Source organism: Siniperca chuatsi, linkage group LG12, assembly GCF_020085105.1.
Source record: "Siniperca chuatsi isolate FFG_IHB_CAS linkage group LG12, ASM2008510v1, whole genome shotgun sequence".
Taxonomy (NCBI): domain Eukaryota; kingdom Metazoa; phylum Chordata; class Actinopteri; order Centrarchiformes; family Sinipercidae; genus Siniperca; species Siniperca chuatsi.
In genome coordinates, this window is record NC_058053.1 from 3808481 (window position 1) to 3826513 (window position 18033).

General features: G+C 40.5%; 1 protein-coding gene across 34 annotated transcripts in view; it reads left to right on the top strand.

Annotated features, from left to right (window-relative positions):
* lrrfip1a (leucine rich repeat (in FLII) interacting protein 1a) overlaps positions 1-18033 on the top strand; it is a 44464-nt gene that overhangs the window by 13674 nt on the left and 12757 nt on the right. For 8 of the 34 annotated variants that reach the window (XM_044217097.1, XM_044217096.1, XM_044217078.1 and 5 more), the window contains exons 2-17: positions 2515-2601; positions 7811-7828; positions 8004-8075; positions 9093-9134; positions 10069-10119; positions 10355-10390; positions 11567-11632; positions 11718-11759; positions 11892-11948; positions 14195-14254; positions 14795-14878; positions 15105-15149; positions 15544-15606; positions 16135-16212; positions 17194-17331; positions 17894-17920. In XM_044217097.1, the coding sequence (XP_044073032.1) occupies positions 2515-2601; positions 7811-7828; positions 8004-8075; positions 9093-9134; positions 10069-10119; positions 10355-10390; positions 11567-11632; positions 11718-11759; positions 11892-11948; positions 14195-14254; positions 14795-14878; positions 15105-15149; positions 15544-15606; positions 16135-16212; positions 17194-17331; positions 17894-17920 (966 nt within the window). Of the gene's footprint in view, positions 1-2514; positions 2602-4342; positions 5372-7810; positions 7829-8003; positions 8076-9092; positions 9135-10068; positions 10120-10354; positions 10391-11566; positions 11633-11717; positions 11760-11891; positions 11949-14194; positions 14255-14794; positions 14879-15104; positions 15150-15543; positions 15607-16134; positions 16213-17193; positions 17332-17893; positions 17921-18033 lie in introns of those variants that run through there. The other 26 variants (XM_044217087.1, XM_044217090.1, XM_044217092.1 and 23 more) reach the window with 20 other exon arrangements.

Sequence of the window (18033 nt, forward strand, 5' to 3'; positions counted from 1 at the left end):
AGAGAGAGAACCTGTATGCATACGCTTCAGTGTAGATTCGTCAGCACAGGTACAGCATTAGATTTGAAGAGCATGTTTTTGTGTGTCTGTAAGCCATGGGCACAAATGTTTAGTACAATGAGCAATCACTGACTTAAGGGAAATGCCATTCTAGCAATCAGTGAGTGAGCCACAGGGAGAACAGCAATCAGTAAAGACTATTTCTGGAATGTCTCCTTCATTGCTTAGATGGCTGTTTTGAAGAGCTTTTTGTGACTTTTTGTGATATTTATTTCATTATTTTGGCCTTTAAAATATATATAATTTTACAGTGTTTACTGAGGTCAACATTCTCTCTTTTTCTTTTTTTCTTTAGGAATGTGCTGGTACCCATTCACACACATCCACAAGTTTAGTACACACTGCAGGGTAAAAAGCATCTCTACTGATGCAGCAACAAGCCTGCTGTTCTAACATTTTAGGCCTATGTCGTCCATTTCTCCACCACAGAAACACTTTAAGAGCAGCTTCAGGCAGATGGGCATTGCGTAAATCCTTCTGCAGACTTCAGAGGTCGTAACTTAAATCCTGCATCTGCAACTTAAAGAGCATCTACACACCTAATGTATAGAGAAAAAACACTGACTTCAATAGGTTGACCACAACCATCATCACAATTGGGTGTGGTCAGGTTTAGTGTACGTGTGTACTTGTGATGCAGCTTTGCATAATATTGCATTGTGAAGTGTTGAACTACACAAGTTGTGGACAGAGCTAAGCGGCAACCACTAGAACAATTAAGAATTGCAACTGTGTGTTCAGAAAGGACAAACACACCCACAAACATGGGTTTTCACACCTAAAACTGGTAGCATCTATTTGTGACCTGCAGAGGCCCAGGTTCAGTTCCTGACAGTTGTCAGGAAGCTGTCTCCAGTCTGGCAATACCTTGTAACCATAGACTGTATGTAAAGATGGACGACACGTCTCCACTTCCTCCTACTGTACAAAAATGAGCCAAAATATCTCAGATACAGGCACTGGTGACATCATTTGGAGCCAGAGTCTGCGCAGTAGTGATCGGGGTTGGAGCTGCGGTATCGAGGTCCCGCCCATACACCTGTCCGACTCAATCACGAGCAGGGCTCAGCTGTCAATCATGATGTGAAACCCCTTTTTATAGCATCAAATAACTAATTAAAAACCAAACTCATCAGAAAAATGAACACTTGAACACACATTAGCGTGATACGAACAACCTAAATCCGCTAACATGGAGGGGGCGGGGTTTATGACCTATACTGCAGCCAGCCACCAGGGGGCGATTGAGATGTTTTGGCTTCACTTTTGGGAATGTGAATACATGGACTTAGTGACAACCAGATCTATAATTTTGAGTGAACTCTGGTAGAGGACATACAGCCAAACTCCTTCAGATTTTTTTTTTTTCTCTTTCCCAAATCCCAAACGTTACATATTTTAAATTTGAAGGAGTACAAATGGCATAAAGAGAGTTGAATACTGAGGTCAAGTTGTTGAACCTATTTTATTCATCTAGTTTGTGTCCTGGAGATAGAGAAGATTCCTTTAGTGACTGGAACAGGACATGTTTTACCTATTAATATATATATATTATTTTTTTTGCCTTGCCAGACATGCCTAAAAGTTTCTTAATAGTGTGTGTGTGTGTGTGTGAACATGCTTGCCTTGCCTTTGTCTGTTTTCCTGTTACATGCTCATGGTGACTGACATTGGGGAAATGCATTAGTGCGACGGTAGGAGGGATTACAGTGACTCCGCCTAGAGCCGAACAGACTGCAACCACATAGTACTGTCTACCACAAAGCTAGAGGAAGGAAATGCTTACACACACTCTGTAACACACACTCATACAGTACACCCTCTGAGAGAGGTCCTTTTAAGGAAAAGGCCGTGCTCTTGCCTGACTGCTGAGTGGAGCAAAGGCAATGTCTTCAAATACAGAAATATAAATACATATACACATTTACACACTGTTGTGAATGCATGTTTGCATGGGTGTTAAAATTCTCACAAGATTGTATACCTATAAATACAGTCCACTACATCTATTCAGAGTTTAAAGGACACTTGATATTCTGTGTTTATAGACACGGCTACAACACTGGTAATGCAGTCTACTGCGACATACTGCAGTGTAAAGAACATGATCTTCGAAGACTGAAAATGATTAATTTCAGTTTTTAGGCACCCTGACTGAAGTTTTAGAAGCTTTACTTCGATATAACTGTAAAACCCTGCACCTTTTGAATAAAGGGTCCATTGATTCTTCAGAATTTGACAGTTGCTGAAAACTATGGTGTATTTACTCCCCAACCATGTACCACAAATTTTACACGTCTCTTCAGAACTCTGTCGAGGAACTGGACCTCTGGTCACACGTATTTATAGATGTAATTGTGTTCCACTTTAGCCCAGCTACATTGGCTGCTGTCTAACTTCTCCTTTTTCTGTTTTCTCCCTCTGTTTCTATTTTTTTCTTTATCTGCCCCTCAGGCCGAGGCCAGGCTCGTAGCGAAGAGGGCAGCCAGGGCAGAGGCCAGAGAGATCCGCATGAAGGAGCTGGAGAGACAGCAGAAAGAGGTATAAGTCAAGATACACTTTCACATTTGAAACTATGGTACAAGAGACACCTTATGGCTAACTGTAAAGGAAATCACTGCCAGTTGTATGGCATATGTTGTTTTGATCAAAAGGTAAACATTTTAAGGAGAGTTTTATCCCTCTATCACCTGATGTCTGGAAGAGTTTCCTGTTTGCTGGGTGCTGATATTACGCCTGAACCCAAACAGCTCAACATTGGAGGAGGTCGGCATATTTACGCAGCATTATTACATACAAGTTTGTCGCACTCTGTGCTATTGTATGGCACATGGCTTGATAATGCATTACCCTAAATAAGAAGATGATTTCAGCAGTCTTGTTGGTACTCGTTTGACCCAGGTTAAGAGAGTAAAGCAATGTTGACAGGAAATGCTTTAGGTTCAAACTGCCAGAGGTGTAAACAAAGCGCTGTGACTGCAGCACTGAGAAGCACTGCTGGGGATTTCCTAGCAGTCTAATAGAAAGTGCAGAAAAAAAGCTAGAAAATTGAAACAAACGCACTATGTACAAATTGATGCACGATGAATTAATAAAACACCCACCTCCTTATCAATCACTTCTGTACTAAAATATCATTACCCCCCCACCCTGGATCCTGTGGATTCCATTTAAATAACTATTACTGCAAAAAGTTAATTTGCAAAACCCCAAATAGAATTTTCAATGATTGACTGATTTATTCTTAAAGGCCATCTGAACATGGAACGTCTCTTAAAACGCTGCAAAACATGTGGAATATAGGTGATAAAATGTCACTTGTGCAGCTCATCTTGTTAAACACTGTCTTGATGAAAGCGGATTTGTGTTAAACAATGTTTCCAACTATACAACAACATATTAAAGAAAGTGAACCTCAAGTAGATGTAAGTCAAGTATCTTAGTAAGTCACTTATCTCTCAGTCTTAGTTAGAGTATAGACACATGTTCACCGGCCCAGTTGGTTTTATCATGGTTCTTTTTGTGTAGCCCTGCCTCTTTGGATAACTACATACAGTACGTAGTATAGCAGTACTAGTAGTATTTACTCCTCTGGTTGGCCATTGTAGTTGATAACTGGAAGCCTCTGACTGGGTGATTCCCTCTAAAATTTACTAGGCCTTAATTAAAAGGGCATGCTTCATAAAAGAGGTATTAAATGTGTGGTGTTTTTTTATGTATAATAAATAAAAGATGGAGTCCCTCTATACCAATATTTTGTACAAAGGTTACACATCATGGACAAATACAAGGACCCAAGGGACCCTAAAACTCTGGTGTGCACCATCTGCAGCCAGCACCTCCAGTGCCAGTGTTGGCACCAGCACTACATTCTGATTTGTGTTGAAACAGGTGCAGAGCTGGCAAGTCTGTGTGTGGTTGTGTGTTTGGACTGCAGGTCAGTAGTATGGTACTTGAGTTTTTAATTTCTTTGGTTTTGCACCTCTGATCTGTACCATGGGGAGTCGCGCTTCTCCCAGCTCACTATTCTTAGCCTGGAGTAATCCCACTCACACAAACAGACTTCTGCCTCTCACCTGTCAAAACTGAACTCTTAAAAGTTGTAATTTCTCTGTCCAGAGATGATTTAGAAGTTAAGACCCCTGAAACTGTAATTTCATGTAACCTTGGTGGCCTTGGACTTAAATCTCCTTGAACTTTCTCTATCCAGCCCATCTTTGTAACCTAAAGATGTTTCTTGTTGTTAGGGTTGGGGGGGGGGAGTGCTAGGCGTTGGCAATATGAATAAAATCATGTATCACAGTATGTAATGTTTTGTTGTAATATTGTATTGCTGGAAATTCAATTGAGAAACAGTTAACAGATAAAATACTCAGATGGGAATGACGTTTCTGGCTAATCCTTTGAATTAAATACCTGGAAAAATCAAGGTACTTCATCGCATCATTGCAAAAATACTGTAAATCAAATACTGACATAAATAAATCCTACTCATGGATTTACAACATTGCTCACAATGACCTAATACGACCATCTTTAATCAAAATCTGAGACAATTGACACATTTCTATCATCTCACAGTATATATTGTCACATTGCTCCACCCTATTCTCTCTTTCTGTTAAAAATAACCACTTTACATCCTTCCGATCTATTTTACAAACACAGATTTTTTTTGCTTGTCATTATAGAAACCCTTTTCCCATTAAGGTGTACTGGGATAATCAGAGTTCCAGCAGCACTCAATTATTCAGTAATCAAAACACAGGTGGTGAGTCCAAACAGCAAAAGCACACACCAGTCATACACACTGGATTATTGGTCAGTGTTGAGCTGAGTCTGGTCTGTGTGTGTGTGTGTGTGTGTGTGTGTGTGTGTGTTCCTTAAACCCTTTAGCCAAGTTCTAAAGTAGCTTAGCAGGTTGCGCTCCTTGGTCCAGCCTACAGTGGAGCAGTTGTTGCCGTGTTGTTGACATGAGCGATGGGTCGCTGCACTCACAACCACCTTCGGGACTTTTGGATGTTTTCTCATGCACTGAAGACAGGATTTAAGGGTGGATTATTGGCTGTATAGCAGCAAACGAGAGACGTGTGGTTACCTCTGTTGTTCTGAGCTCAAATCTCAGTGCTCCGTCCCGCCGTGATCCTGCCTACATGACTAGCCGTGGTCTTACCAGCTGACTGCTGAAGGATGCAACCTTTCCTGGTACCCTGAGGGCAGCAGGACGGCCGGGCGTCGGCTGGCAGGGAGGGGGCTGAGGGCTGCCCTCACCGGGCGCCCAAGAACCCCTCCGATCAAGAAGGGGAGCTCGGTGAGTTGAATAGAACGGGTGCAAACATGTAAGCTGATTGTGTAACCCATTTGTTGAATGGGCTTATGACGGTGCCTGGCTCACTTGCTAATTGGGTGTCCAGACACGTAATGAGAGATAAGTAAGCAGACAAAATCCCTCCAGTCAGTTATTAATCTGTCCTGTGCATTTTTCTGCCACAGTATGCTCTTGTACATCTTAATTCTCACATTTTTATAAATGTCGGTAAAAGTGGAAAACGACATATTTTGTCTTTTTAATGGAAGGCGTCTTTTGTAGGCAGATGTCAAAGATCAAAACAGAGTTTGAAAGTTCATGTAGCACAGGTAGATGAAGAGATTAAAGTTGCTATGGATTTATCTGTGTTAACTTTTAGGGCAAACAGTGTTTCTTTTTCATTAAAATAATGAAACAATAGGGATATTTTATGCAGAAATAATGTGAATTGGAGCATTACATTATTCTTTTATTTGTGACACAATAATGTGTCTCCCCACCATTCGTGGTAAGATATTTTATAAATTGATCTAACCTCTACAACTCACTGTCACCTGCTTGGAAGTGAGGATGACTTTGTTTTCATGACTAGACAAGGTGCAGCAAATTCTTTGAGTCTGCTGCAATAAGAGGTCAGCAGTGTGGGGATATGACCTTTCATCTCGACTGAACCTATAAATTGGGAGCAGTGGACTAGTGAGGGCAAGAGGCCGTACTCCATTGATTATCTAGGAGTGCTGTTGTTACTGAGGTGATGCAGTGGACAAAGAGGTCAGCTGCGAATCGATATCTGAAAGCCAGAAGTACAAAACCAACAAAGCCAATCCATATATTGGGCAAGCATACAAGGGAGACAGTGGTAGTAAATCTGGATTAAAGGACTGAACCGATGGGATGGAAAGTGCAGCAGTAAGGGTGGGGTGTGTTTTCAGTATGTGTTGGATTTGCCCAGCAGAGGTATTGAGGCAAGCTCAAAGGGGAAATGCTCTTTTTTTTTTTATTTAACAGCAAGTGTATTTGTCTCATTGTCGAAAGGAGCTGCAGTGAAAGGAGCAGTTGCACAATTTAAGTGTGTATGAAAACAGCTCAGTCGGACAATAATTTAATCTATTTAAATTCTACCAGTGATATTGCAGTTGAAGGGCAGATATGTTCACTGTATGTACTTGGAAAAATGTAAGGAAAGCTGATTGTGTTCATTGCCATTTTTCTTGTAGTCAGTGTGTCCATGTCTGTTAACATCAGTAAAAAGAACAAAGCATGAAGGAAGATTTCAGAGGTTGTAGAGATCTTTGAGGATTTACATGAGCTTATTAGCAAAGACGATGGCTAATGACATTATATACTAATGAAAACATACTTATACTTATAAATATTATATTCTATTTCTGCCAATAGCTCGTCCTAAATGTTACACACTGGACCTTTTTAAAGGATAGGGTCACAATATTTCAAGTCTGTCTTAAAACAACAGTCAGGTGCACACATGAAGATTTAAAGTGGTTCAGCCTGCTGTAATCTTTCCTCCTGTCCATACCAGCCATTAAATGGCTGGGGGACAAAATCCATAGTTCTCTTTCTGTGCAAAAATGTTTAAGAAGTGAGCTCTAGAGGTGCTGGTAGGCTGATTTTGTTACCTTTGGACAGAGCCAGGCTAGCTGTTTCCCCTTGTTTCCAGTCTTTATGCTAAGCTAAGGCTAACTGGCTACTGGCTGTAGCTTCAACTGCACAGACACGAGAGTGTTCAGATGAAGATTTTGTGATATTCCCATCTTTTGTCATGTGACATCATCATAAAGAGAAATATAATGGCAAAGGTGTGTTAATGTGTTATTTTTGTTAAATTTGAAAACTTATGCTTGTATATTTGTTATATATGCTCTTGAAAAACTGTTGCAAATTGTGCACAAGTTGACAATGTTTTATAGCATAAAATGTCTTCCCTTTGGATTTCGTGGCTAATTTTGGTTCTTAATGTCCTCTGTACCAGGATGTGTCAGAGGCCGGTGGTTTATCACAAGACTCAGATCTGTAGTCATGGGAACATAGACTTGAAAGTGACACTGTGGCACTGGTACTGATACCAACCTAAAGGAACCATGGGAAAATGCCTGGTAACTCAGTCTCAGAGGTGCAGTGAACTCGGTGTGTTCTTGGTTCAGTTACTATTGGTCCTGCTGTGCAGCGGGGTACTTCACATTCCTGAGTGCCTCTCATTAGCAGAAACCTGCCTCTGTATGTCTTCTCTGCATGCTGTCTGTGTTTATCTGTCACTTACTGCAGCTGACTGCCTTTCTTGAAGATTTAATATCTGTCTTTATCACATCTCAGTTTTGAGGCTGATTTTTTTTTTTTTATTATTTATCCCCCCCCACCCCCTGTTTTCATGTTTGATATCCTCCAATCTTTTCTCATCTGCCTCTCATCGATGTTGGTGTGTAGATCTTTCAGGTGCAGAAGGTAGGCCTCCTTTTCCTCATTTCCACCTCGGACATCATTTGATTTATGCATGGTTATGTAATTATCCTAGGCGTGTGCTTCAAATTAAACCCAAGAAAATAATGGAAACCTGTTACCTTTTGTTCTGTTTTCTGAACTGTTTTTTTTCTTGCCCTCACTTCCTGTCTCTTCTTAGAAATATTATGGCTTGAACACCAAATTAGATGACCCAGTGGACAGCAAATGGGGAGATATTGAACAATGGATGGTACAGTTTCTGTGCTGTGATGACAACACTAAAAATATACCTCCCAATTACTAAATACTTAAATACTATGCATGTGTTTCTGTGCCTCTGTACATTTTGAAGCTTTTATTTCTGTTTGTTGGAAGCGTTTGCAGTCTGCGTTTGAATTCCAGATAATTCCTGTTAAGCCATTTTAGAAAATAACGGATTATATGGAATCAAAGCTTGGTCATTAATGATAATCCACTTATTCAAAGGAGCAGGGTGCCCATTTGGCTCAGCATGACCATCTGCCCCATTGGTGTGAGACTGCATGGGATTTACTGTTGTTGAATTTACCACTTTAGTTACTTAGTTTGAATCATCCCAGACCATCAGAGTTTCAAACACAGCGATGGGGATATTTAGTGTGTGTGACTAACTATTTGTGTTGTTTTTTTCTACTTTTTTACTAAAGTAATTCACATGGGTGTCTCTGTGGTTTGTTGCCTGGATTGCTGGTTCGGTGTGATGGTTTTAAGAACATGCATGCCTGATTGCGAGAGCAAGTGTGTAGTTCACTATCAAGTAAAAAGTTATCTAGATTTGTTTTATGCAGCCGTTGCACAAGTGTATTCAAATGAACCAAAAGTATCCTGGTATTTGCTTACATGCCATTCACTTGATGTGCTGTCCAATTTTGTCTACGTGTTCATTTCTACCAAATATCATACCATGTGATTTCACTCAGTAGCACACTAAGTGTGAGTAGGAAAATATGTATTGACTGTGTGTATATATATCACAATATCATGAACCTAAAATGAAATTAAAACACTTAATTTAAAAGACTTTAAAACAATTTTTTGGCTGGAATGAAAATATGCAACTTCTTCTTGGACTGGGCACCAGTGGATCAGTGGGCAGACTGACCTCAAAAGTAATTTTGTACCTCAAGCGACAGTTACCTTCCTCATCCATCTGTCTCGTTGATCTTTGACATCTCTCTCTTCCTTCATCTCCTCTTCTCCATCTTCACCCCTCCCCTCCCTTGTTCAGGAGGACAGTGAGAGATACTCACGTTCTTCACGGATACAAACGGTTTGTAGCCCTCCCTCTGTTTCCATCGCCTCATGCCTTTCCTCTGTAATCTTGTCCTCCACCACTTGAAAATGTTACATGAAATACATGAAAATGTAAATCCTGGAAACCACAAGGATCAACTCAGTATCACTTATATAGGCCAGATAAAGGCCTTTATTGAATGACTCTTCGTTAGACGTCTCACTGTTTTCTGATCTGTTCCTGTTTTTAATTTGCTTTTGATGACACTAGCTGTCAATGCAAACGCAACACTTCCTCCATGTTTACCTGTTGTCTTGATAAATTCAGAATCATGTTTCCACAACACGTATTCCATCAGTGCAACAAAAGCCAAGTTTTTAATGTTAAACCTTCGCAGAAAGTGTTGAGTTTCATTGACGGTAATTTAACAGCGACCGAAAAACGGCAAGTAGAAGTGATTGGAGTTACATCATAAAAGAAAAAGACATCACTATGCTGGATTTATTATGTACAGGTACATTACTCTATATAGTACAGGTAGTTCCAGCCCCACATATTTTTTACCTGGCCTTTATTAGCTACTAGCCTTAGCTATCCGCTCTAACGGACTCGAACATTCTTTCTATATCAGCTTTTATTTGAGACTGTGCGGCATCACAAAGCCCTCAAGTAAATCGTAGTCATTTTGAGATGGGATGTTTTGTTTTGTTTTACTTTATTTTTGCACAAGAGAATTTCAGGAAATGGCTTTTCCCCCCTGTCTCAATAAAAACAACGGTCACATAAAACACACAATCAGATCTTTAACAAAAATTCACAAGGAGACAAAGTTAATTGAACCATGTGTCGTTGCAGCAGGATACCTCCTGTCATAATCCGCTGTTTGCTGGCATTGTTGACGTAAATCGCACGTTGTGACCATTTTTCCAAACCCTAAACATCGATTTCAATCTCTCACTCTCTCACACAGCTCTCAGACGACGATGAGCGGATGTCAGTGGGAAGCCGGGGCAGTGTCAGGGTCAGTATCACTCAAACAGCACATGCATTAAAAATCCAAAGACTTTCTTTAAACCTCTTTTTACCTTTTAATGATGATCAAATACCTTTTGCTTTTTGATTAAAAAAAGATGGACCTCGTCCCCTCGAACCTTTTGGTTATGTGGAGGCAGTGTGTCTGTGCTTGGTTACTTAACAAGGTGCTGTCAGTGTGGGTGGCACTTGTTGGTGATGATGTTATTGTGTCTTTTGCATAGTCGGATCTTGATGCAGTTGGGACGTATGGTGGAGGGGTAAGGGTTGATATTCTTGAAAGGCACTGTGGATGATTTTTTAACCCCCCCAACTTGAAGATTTGTTGTGATGAATGAATGAACCCTAACCCTTTGAACAGCTGGTTCAAAGACCTCAAAGCATGGAGTAAATTTGTCTTATCCTAGTGATGAAATTAGGTTTACATAGAAGGCATAAGAATCAGTCACATCTCTTTATAATACAAAGCATGTTTATATGCTCAATGTTTTGTATGAATTTTGCTTTGTTTGCTTGCTCATGGTGGGATTTGTTGGGTCTCTGTAAATAATATTATAAAGAGTACGGTCTAGACCTGCTCTGTAGGAAGAGTGCAATGAGAACTTCTGTTAAGAATTCGCTATATAAATAAAACTGAATTGAATTCAATTGATTTTAATAGATTTTTATATTCTGTCCATTGTATATAAGGTGAAAGTGAGTCAGGGTTTTTTATGGTGTAGAATTTTATGGTTTGTGATTGTAGAGGAGCCTTTATGATCATTTTCTCGTCTTGATTTAATTGTTGCAGTAAGCAGGGACCAATACATGACTGTGGACTAACTTAGTACATTTTCTGTGATTCTATCAAGTAATTATGTTCGTCACGTACTTGTTTTTGTTGTTGTGAACGAACATCGACTACCTTGGGCTCAGTTCGATTTGATTTGTACCAAAAGAACGCTGTGTGTTATAGAGCTATCATGGTCCAACCAAAACACAGTCCACACTATTTTAAGCTCTGTTATGTCTCAAAATGTTAAGGGCTATTTCTTCTGTGCTATGTAATGTGGAAAAATTCTTCATACTTATTATTCCCATGGGAGTACGAGATCCAGGATATTTGGCATTGTCAGTTTATTAGCTGAATCAGTTAGTTTTGTCATATAATTGCATGTTAATACATTGTGGCCTTTTGTATGCTTTTTACCACTGTCTGGCCAGTGTAAAGAGTCCATTGTGCATGTATGTTGTGTGTTACTTGGGTTTTCTTATTAATAGTAACAGTAATAATAATGTTGTTACTGTATATGCCATTTCCCCCACGCTTTTACATTTGTGCTGTGCAAACAATAAAAAATGTCGATTAGGCATTCTGGTTTTGGGATAAGAAAAGATTTCTCCAGATAGCGTGTTTTCACCCTTCACTGTTCTCCCTCTCTTTCTCTCACTCTAAGGACTCCTCATCACACTCACAAAAGAAGTCAAAGAAAAAGAAGAAACATAAGCACAAAGACAGAGATGTATGTAAAAGTTCAACTCAAAAAATGCGTGAAAGGCCTCCACAGAAATTGCATCAGTGTTTCTCACTCTTCCTTTTATTCACAGAGGAACGGCTATGATGATGATTACAGTGTAATATCCAGCAGGGTTAGTAGCTGTGTGTTGAACTGATTGGACAGGCATAAGCATTTGGACTGTTGTAGAATAAGGGAATGCTTGCAAATTTCTAGACAACCTACAACCTGTCACTCATGACCCTCCTCTTTCTCATGCTGTCAGAGCTCAAGACTCAGTGATGAAAGCAGAGTGTCTCGCTCCTCCAGACTAAACCTAACGGTGCGTGTTGGGCCCCTCTGATCCTTAATGCTGAATAGCTCTAAAAGTGAACATTGTATAGCTTAACTTTTTGTTTGATGAACCAGATACAACTGCATTGTGTTGAGGGCAAACTGTCCTGTTAACACTGCAGTGCAGAGTGGAATTTTGCGTTGAAAAACACATTTTGGCCGCTGAAAGAATCTCATTGTTGTTAAGGCAAACTGCAGTGGGTGGAGCCAAATAAAATGTTCTCATCAGTTTAATAATCTGTTGGTAGAATCTGAAGGGATTTCTTTGTCTTTGAAAACTCTCTTGAAGATGACCAAATTTCTGCACCCCACTGGTGCAAGGGAAAATTTAAAGGGCACCTTTTTTATGTGGATGTCCAGTCAGTGTTGATGGTAAATGTGGTCAACTGAAGCAATAAATTCCTCAGTGCGTGCTATATTGACAGAGTAAGCAGAGTTCGCCTGCTTCCGGAGCTATGCCTGCAGTGCCTACATGTACCAGGATGCATTGTGCACGAGCTTCTGACGCCCACGCCCACCCAGCTGGCCACCACAGCTCCGAGCCAGTGCTAAAGTTACACAACATTGCCAAATAAATTCTTTTCTTTTTCACACGTAGCTATATTGTTACCATCAGGACATGTCTATCAAGTAAATTTATATACAGCAGCAACACACACACACACACACATATATACCGATGTCGGGCTTCCGTAGTTTCTCTTGTCCTTCCCTCAATATTACAACATTAGTCCAACATCACCCCAGCCTGTGGGAGTACCAACAACAAAGTTGTCGCTAGCCGAGCTAGCGCTGCAGTATAAAGTTCCACAAAAAGCAACATGAACAATGTTACCGGCATCCAACCTACTACTCTCGTTATTTAGTTGGCTTCAAATTAGGCTTAACGTTCACAGTTTCTCTTGACTGTCCCTCAGTATTACAGCATTAGTCCAACATCGCCCCAGCCTGTGGGAGTAAGTTACCACCCTAGCCTATAACATTAGCTATTACTTTGTTGACCAAAAAATAGCATTAGGTGATAAAAATACTCGGTCAATGGCCATCTGCCCTCTCGGCCCTGCTGGTTTTCCAGTCTATCTTCGGGATCCTGAAGAAAGTCTCCAGCACACCTCTGTCCAAGTGAGGAGTAAAACTTGCCTGCATAGTAACGCGCACTTGGGCTCTCTCTGAGTTGGCGTCAGTGAAAGCATCCAAAAAAAACTGCCCACACTGGAATTCATTGGAGCAGAATGATTCCATTTCTGTTGGCATCGGAAGGCAATTTGAGCAAAGACACCACTAGTCGCTGTTTGCTCTCGGCGGCTCAAGTTCTGGAGGGTCCCCGCCAACCATATCCTTTTGCACGGCTAATGCAGCCGCAGCCTATCTCCGCTGCATTTCTTCGGCGTATACTCTGGCTAGGGATGCCATTGGGATGCCATTTTCGCTGTTGGAAATGTAGCCAGTTTGTAATGCAAGCCAAGGGAACAAGTTTTGTTTTTGGGCGGAATCTAGAGGCTACCCAGAGGCAGAAGATAGAAATCCAAGCTGAATTAGCCTAGTTCTTCCTTGCCTCCAACTACGTCACTGTAACGTCAAATGATGGCGCTGGATGCAGGAGGAACTACAGGGTGAACTCAGGTCAATATAGCATGCACTGAGGAATTGCTTCAATCAACTGTTTTTACCATCAACACTGATTGGACATCCACATAAAATGTCCTGAATTTTCCCTTTTAATCACATGGAAAAATGAATAGGACTTGCCTATGGAAGTCATAGATACTACTTGAATTAAAACAAGATGAAGAACTGGCAACATTAAATGACAAAGGATGGACTCCTGGTTCAAATATAAAAGCATAAATGGCTGAGACATCTATTCATTCCTTCTTGTAGTCATTCTTGGAGAAGGAAGAACAGAAGCTCCTCAACAAAAATAATGTAAAATATTCTTAAAAAAAACCAATGAGGCCTGTTCTGATATTACATAGCTTGAAAATCTGGTTCTTTGGTTTTACCTAATGAATTCTACCTCTGACATATTTGTTTAACCACATCTCCACAAAGGACATTGCAGTTTTTTTAAAACCCAACATTGATATCATAAGTTTCCAAACCAATAGCTACGTATCAATATACTGTAACTGCATGTGATGTGTCAGTATGTTCAAACAAAGCTGTGTGCTGTCAGATGTATTGAGGATGACCTTTAGTTTTTGTGGTGTTTGATGTGTCCTCCCCAACTCTCAGAGCTCCAGACTAAGTGATGACAACCGGGTGTCTCGTGCCTCCAGATTAGAATTGCAGCCGGTGGGTGGCAGAATTTTGTGTTGAATTCTGAATCTCCATACGCAACAATCTTTGTCAATTCAGGCATTTTGGCAAGCATGCTGATTGCCTAGTTTTTTGTGTATTAAAAACAAGCTGCACTCATGACTTCCAGAGATGAATGGTATGTGCACCATTGGACTTTAGATAGCATTGGTCAAAAACCACAAATGTAAAGGCTTGGCTATAGGTTAAAATGGTACAAAAGGTGAAATGTGTGTGTGTATATATATATATATATATATATATGAAAATATCATGGAGTATTAGTTTAATTGGTTTGTGCATGTGTGTGTGGGTTTGTGATTTGCTACACATTTATACAGCACTGATCCTCACTCGCTGCTGTTTACTTGCACAGTGTGAATACATTGCTGACAGGTGCAAGTTAGGCTTTGGATGAAGAGTTGGGTGACTTTTTAAAAATGATGTTTCTGAACTTCCTATTCTCTTTCCTCATTCCCATCTCCCTCCTTCTCTTGGCTCGTTACTCTACTTCCTTCTTCCCTTTCCTCTTTTCAGGCCTCTTATGCTTCCTCTGACTTGTACAGCTTCAATGGTCTGTCCTCTTCGAGAAACCCAGGTTCAACTTTCAATGGTTACCAGGTCTGTATACAGACAACTGCTAGAGAGACGCATACTGTAAACACTCGCAGGAAAAAACACTTAAAGTTTTGTTGCTACTCTGTAGCTGCTACCTGACCTTCCACCTCTCTGTGGAGAGGGACAGGAGAAAAGAGAAATTATCATTCATTCTCGTGTTATCACAACCTGTTCCAACCTGCTGCCTCGTAAACCTCATTCTTACACCCAGCTTCATCCTCTGTTGCAGTTCTACAGGTCACTCAGTCAGATCACCCAGCAGCTCTATCGTAGGGTTGGTTCCATTCATTTCCAGCTTACCTTTCACCCACTATAATTTCCACACAGTGTTAAATGACACCTGTAATTATCATTCACTCACACCAGCGTTCTTATGAACACATTAAACTGAGCTTGTTTGTTTTAAGAGCAAAGGATTTGATGAGTAAGTCAAGGGCTTTCAGTTAAATGCTTCATCATTTTTTAAATTCACTAATCATTGATGCCAGTTTGTGTACGTTTCAGTTTTGAACTGAGCCACATATCAGGCACTAAAGGCAGGCCGTAGGTTTTTCACCATCGAGTAGAAAAGCATGTATTAAAATCACAAAAATATCATTGTTCACACTGCTGAAGCATGTGTGTGTGTGTGTGTGTGTGTGTGTGTGTGTGACATGTCACATGTGCAGAGTTCCTTATATGAAGACGGTCTCTGCAGTGGGTCCCGGCGAGTCGCTGGCTCCAGCTCTCATGTAAGATTTACTGGGAATTGCGGCTTTTCTTGGTTTGATGCATCTGAGAGTGACCTGGTCAAGTGTGAAAAGTGTTTTCTGTTCCTGGATTGTTAACTGTCCAGACTGACAATACTAACAATTATTTATAAGAAGAGTGTGTGGAGATAAATGAAGTGTGAACATGAATCTGGTGTGAAATAATGGAATGGGCCATGTGTGACGTTTGCTTTTGTTTTGCTTTTACTGAATTTTTTTTTGCTGCTGCATGGGAGTTGATTTGGATTTTAATGTAATTGGATTTAATTTTAAGTTTAATTCTAATTCAAAACAAAGTCTACTTTCTCTAAGTTGGTCAAATGGGGATGGCATTTAGATATTTTTTACATTTTGCATTAAGCAGATTGTGATTTAGTTTCCAAATTGTGGCATCAGTCCTCTCCAACATGCGTTTGCTACTAGTGTGTACTACTAGTGTGAGTATGCGCATGCTTGTCTGTGTTTGCCTCCACGTGTAGACAGAATCATAACAGTGCGTTTTCTCTACAGCCTTTAGAGTACACTAGTTATCGCAGCTCCAGCTCCAGAGCATCCTCCAGGGCCGGTTCGGCCCGCGCCAGCCCAGTGGTGAGCCTTCACTCCCCAGACACCCTGTTACCAACCCTGGGGTTTCAATAGCATTAGCCCACTTGTACATGATGCTTTGTAACCACATAAGTCTATGGCTGAAGTTAAAAGGTATCATGCACTTACACTACAATTTGGTTTATGATTCACTGTTTGCCATCAGAGGAATTCTATATATAATTTGGCAGTGTTCATTCTGGGTGTTACAGTGACTCAGACTTGGCGTGGTTTGCAGAATTTGGAAATGTGCAATCATTTGTTCTGTGTCCAGGGTACAAGCAGGTATTTCCTGTATAGCACAGCCGTTACAGAATGTTAATGTTTTGTTTTAATGTTAGTGAGCGATGAATTGAGGCTCAGAAAAGCACTGAACTCCCTGCGAGTCACTCGGGTTAGTGTGGTCATCAGTCCAGTTCACTGAGTTTTGGACGAGTCACAGCACAGTTGCTGATCTGTCACGAGCCTGTAGCAGCAGACTGAGGTTTAGTTGAGGACTGTCATCCATAAAAAAAAAAAAAACATTGTTTAAAATATTCTTTTTTGGATTTAGATGTCAACTGATTTATCAGTCACCAGTTGAAGAAGCAGTTTGCTACATAAATCTTGTACTTAAACTTGTATTTTGTACTTTAAAAGTGATCGCTGTATGATGCCAGTGATTGACAAGGAATCACCATGACTGAGAAACGTGATACATTATCTGCTCCCATACATTTCTTTTTTTAGCAACAGCATAATGAAATTGTGCCTAAAGGATTCATTCATTCCTGTTTTGGTGCTGGTCAGATACTTTTATTTTATACATGCAATTAATGACCCTTTAGTCTTTTTGAGCACATGATTTGGAAATAATTACTTCTCTCTATATTTATTCTTCTCTCTACAACTTTTTCTTATGCTGTTTTTCAACATGAATTTTTAACTGGCTGGTGTGTTTGGCTTCTTTTGTTGTTCTGTTTCGCCTCCTGGTGGCCGATGTAGGACAACTGCAGCTCTGTTGCCAGTTTTTTGAGGAGTGCGGCCAGTAGCAGTGGCCTCCCCCGGGACCTGGACGATGTTACTATTCCTGACTTTCCTGATGTGAGTCGCTTTGCACCCGCAGGAGGCCGAGCCTGTGATGTGAGCCGAGTTCCTGCCTGGTTGCTTTTTTTGCCACCCGTCCTTCCTCTCGTGCACTTCACCCTACAAGGAGTGCTAATCGCATACTGTGTTTATGTCAGAGGTTAATCTGTGTGTTGATTGTGGAGACTACCAGTTTGTTTTCATGTGTGTGGCAGGGAGTGAAAACTGAGGATGGCCTGGTGTTTGAAGCTTTTTTGTAAGACATGGTCTGCTGTTGAATGGATTACTGTGTCAGACTAATCTTTGGCCTGTTAAGTTTTGCTGATTTTAATTTCTGAAGGAGTTTTGACGCCACTCGTTCTAACTATTTGCATGGTGTTGCATATCAAAATATACTTGTGCCTTTTCTTAATACGTTCATGAGTAGAAAGCAGATTGGAATACTTGGAAGTATTGTTTTCGTCTGTTGCTTTTTCATTAGGAGATGTAAAGGTAAATCGTCTTATCTGCTGAGCTGCCTCTAGTGGGACTTCCTTCCTTCCTCCCTTAGTTCGTCTTTGTGGCCCCGTGGCCTCTACACCCTCTGTTTGCTCTAACTGTATTTTATTTGTCTCAACAGGTGGAGGACAGAGATTATCTTGAGAAGGTGAGTGGATTATCACCAAATGCTATGTATTTTATTACTCAAGATGCATAAAGTGACATGGTTAATGAAGAATAATGAGTTTTAAAACATGTTGGGGTTCATTTTGTACTTTC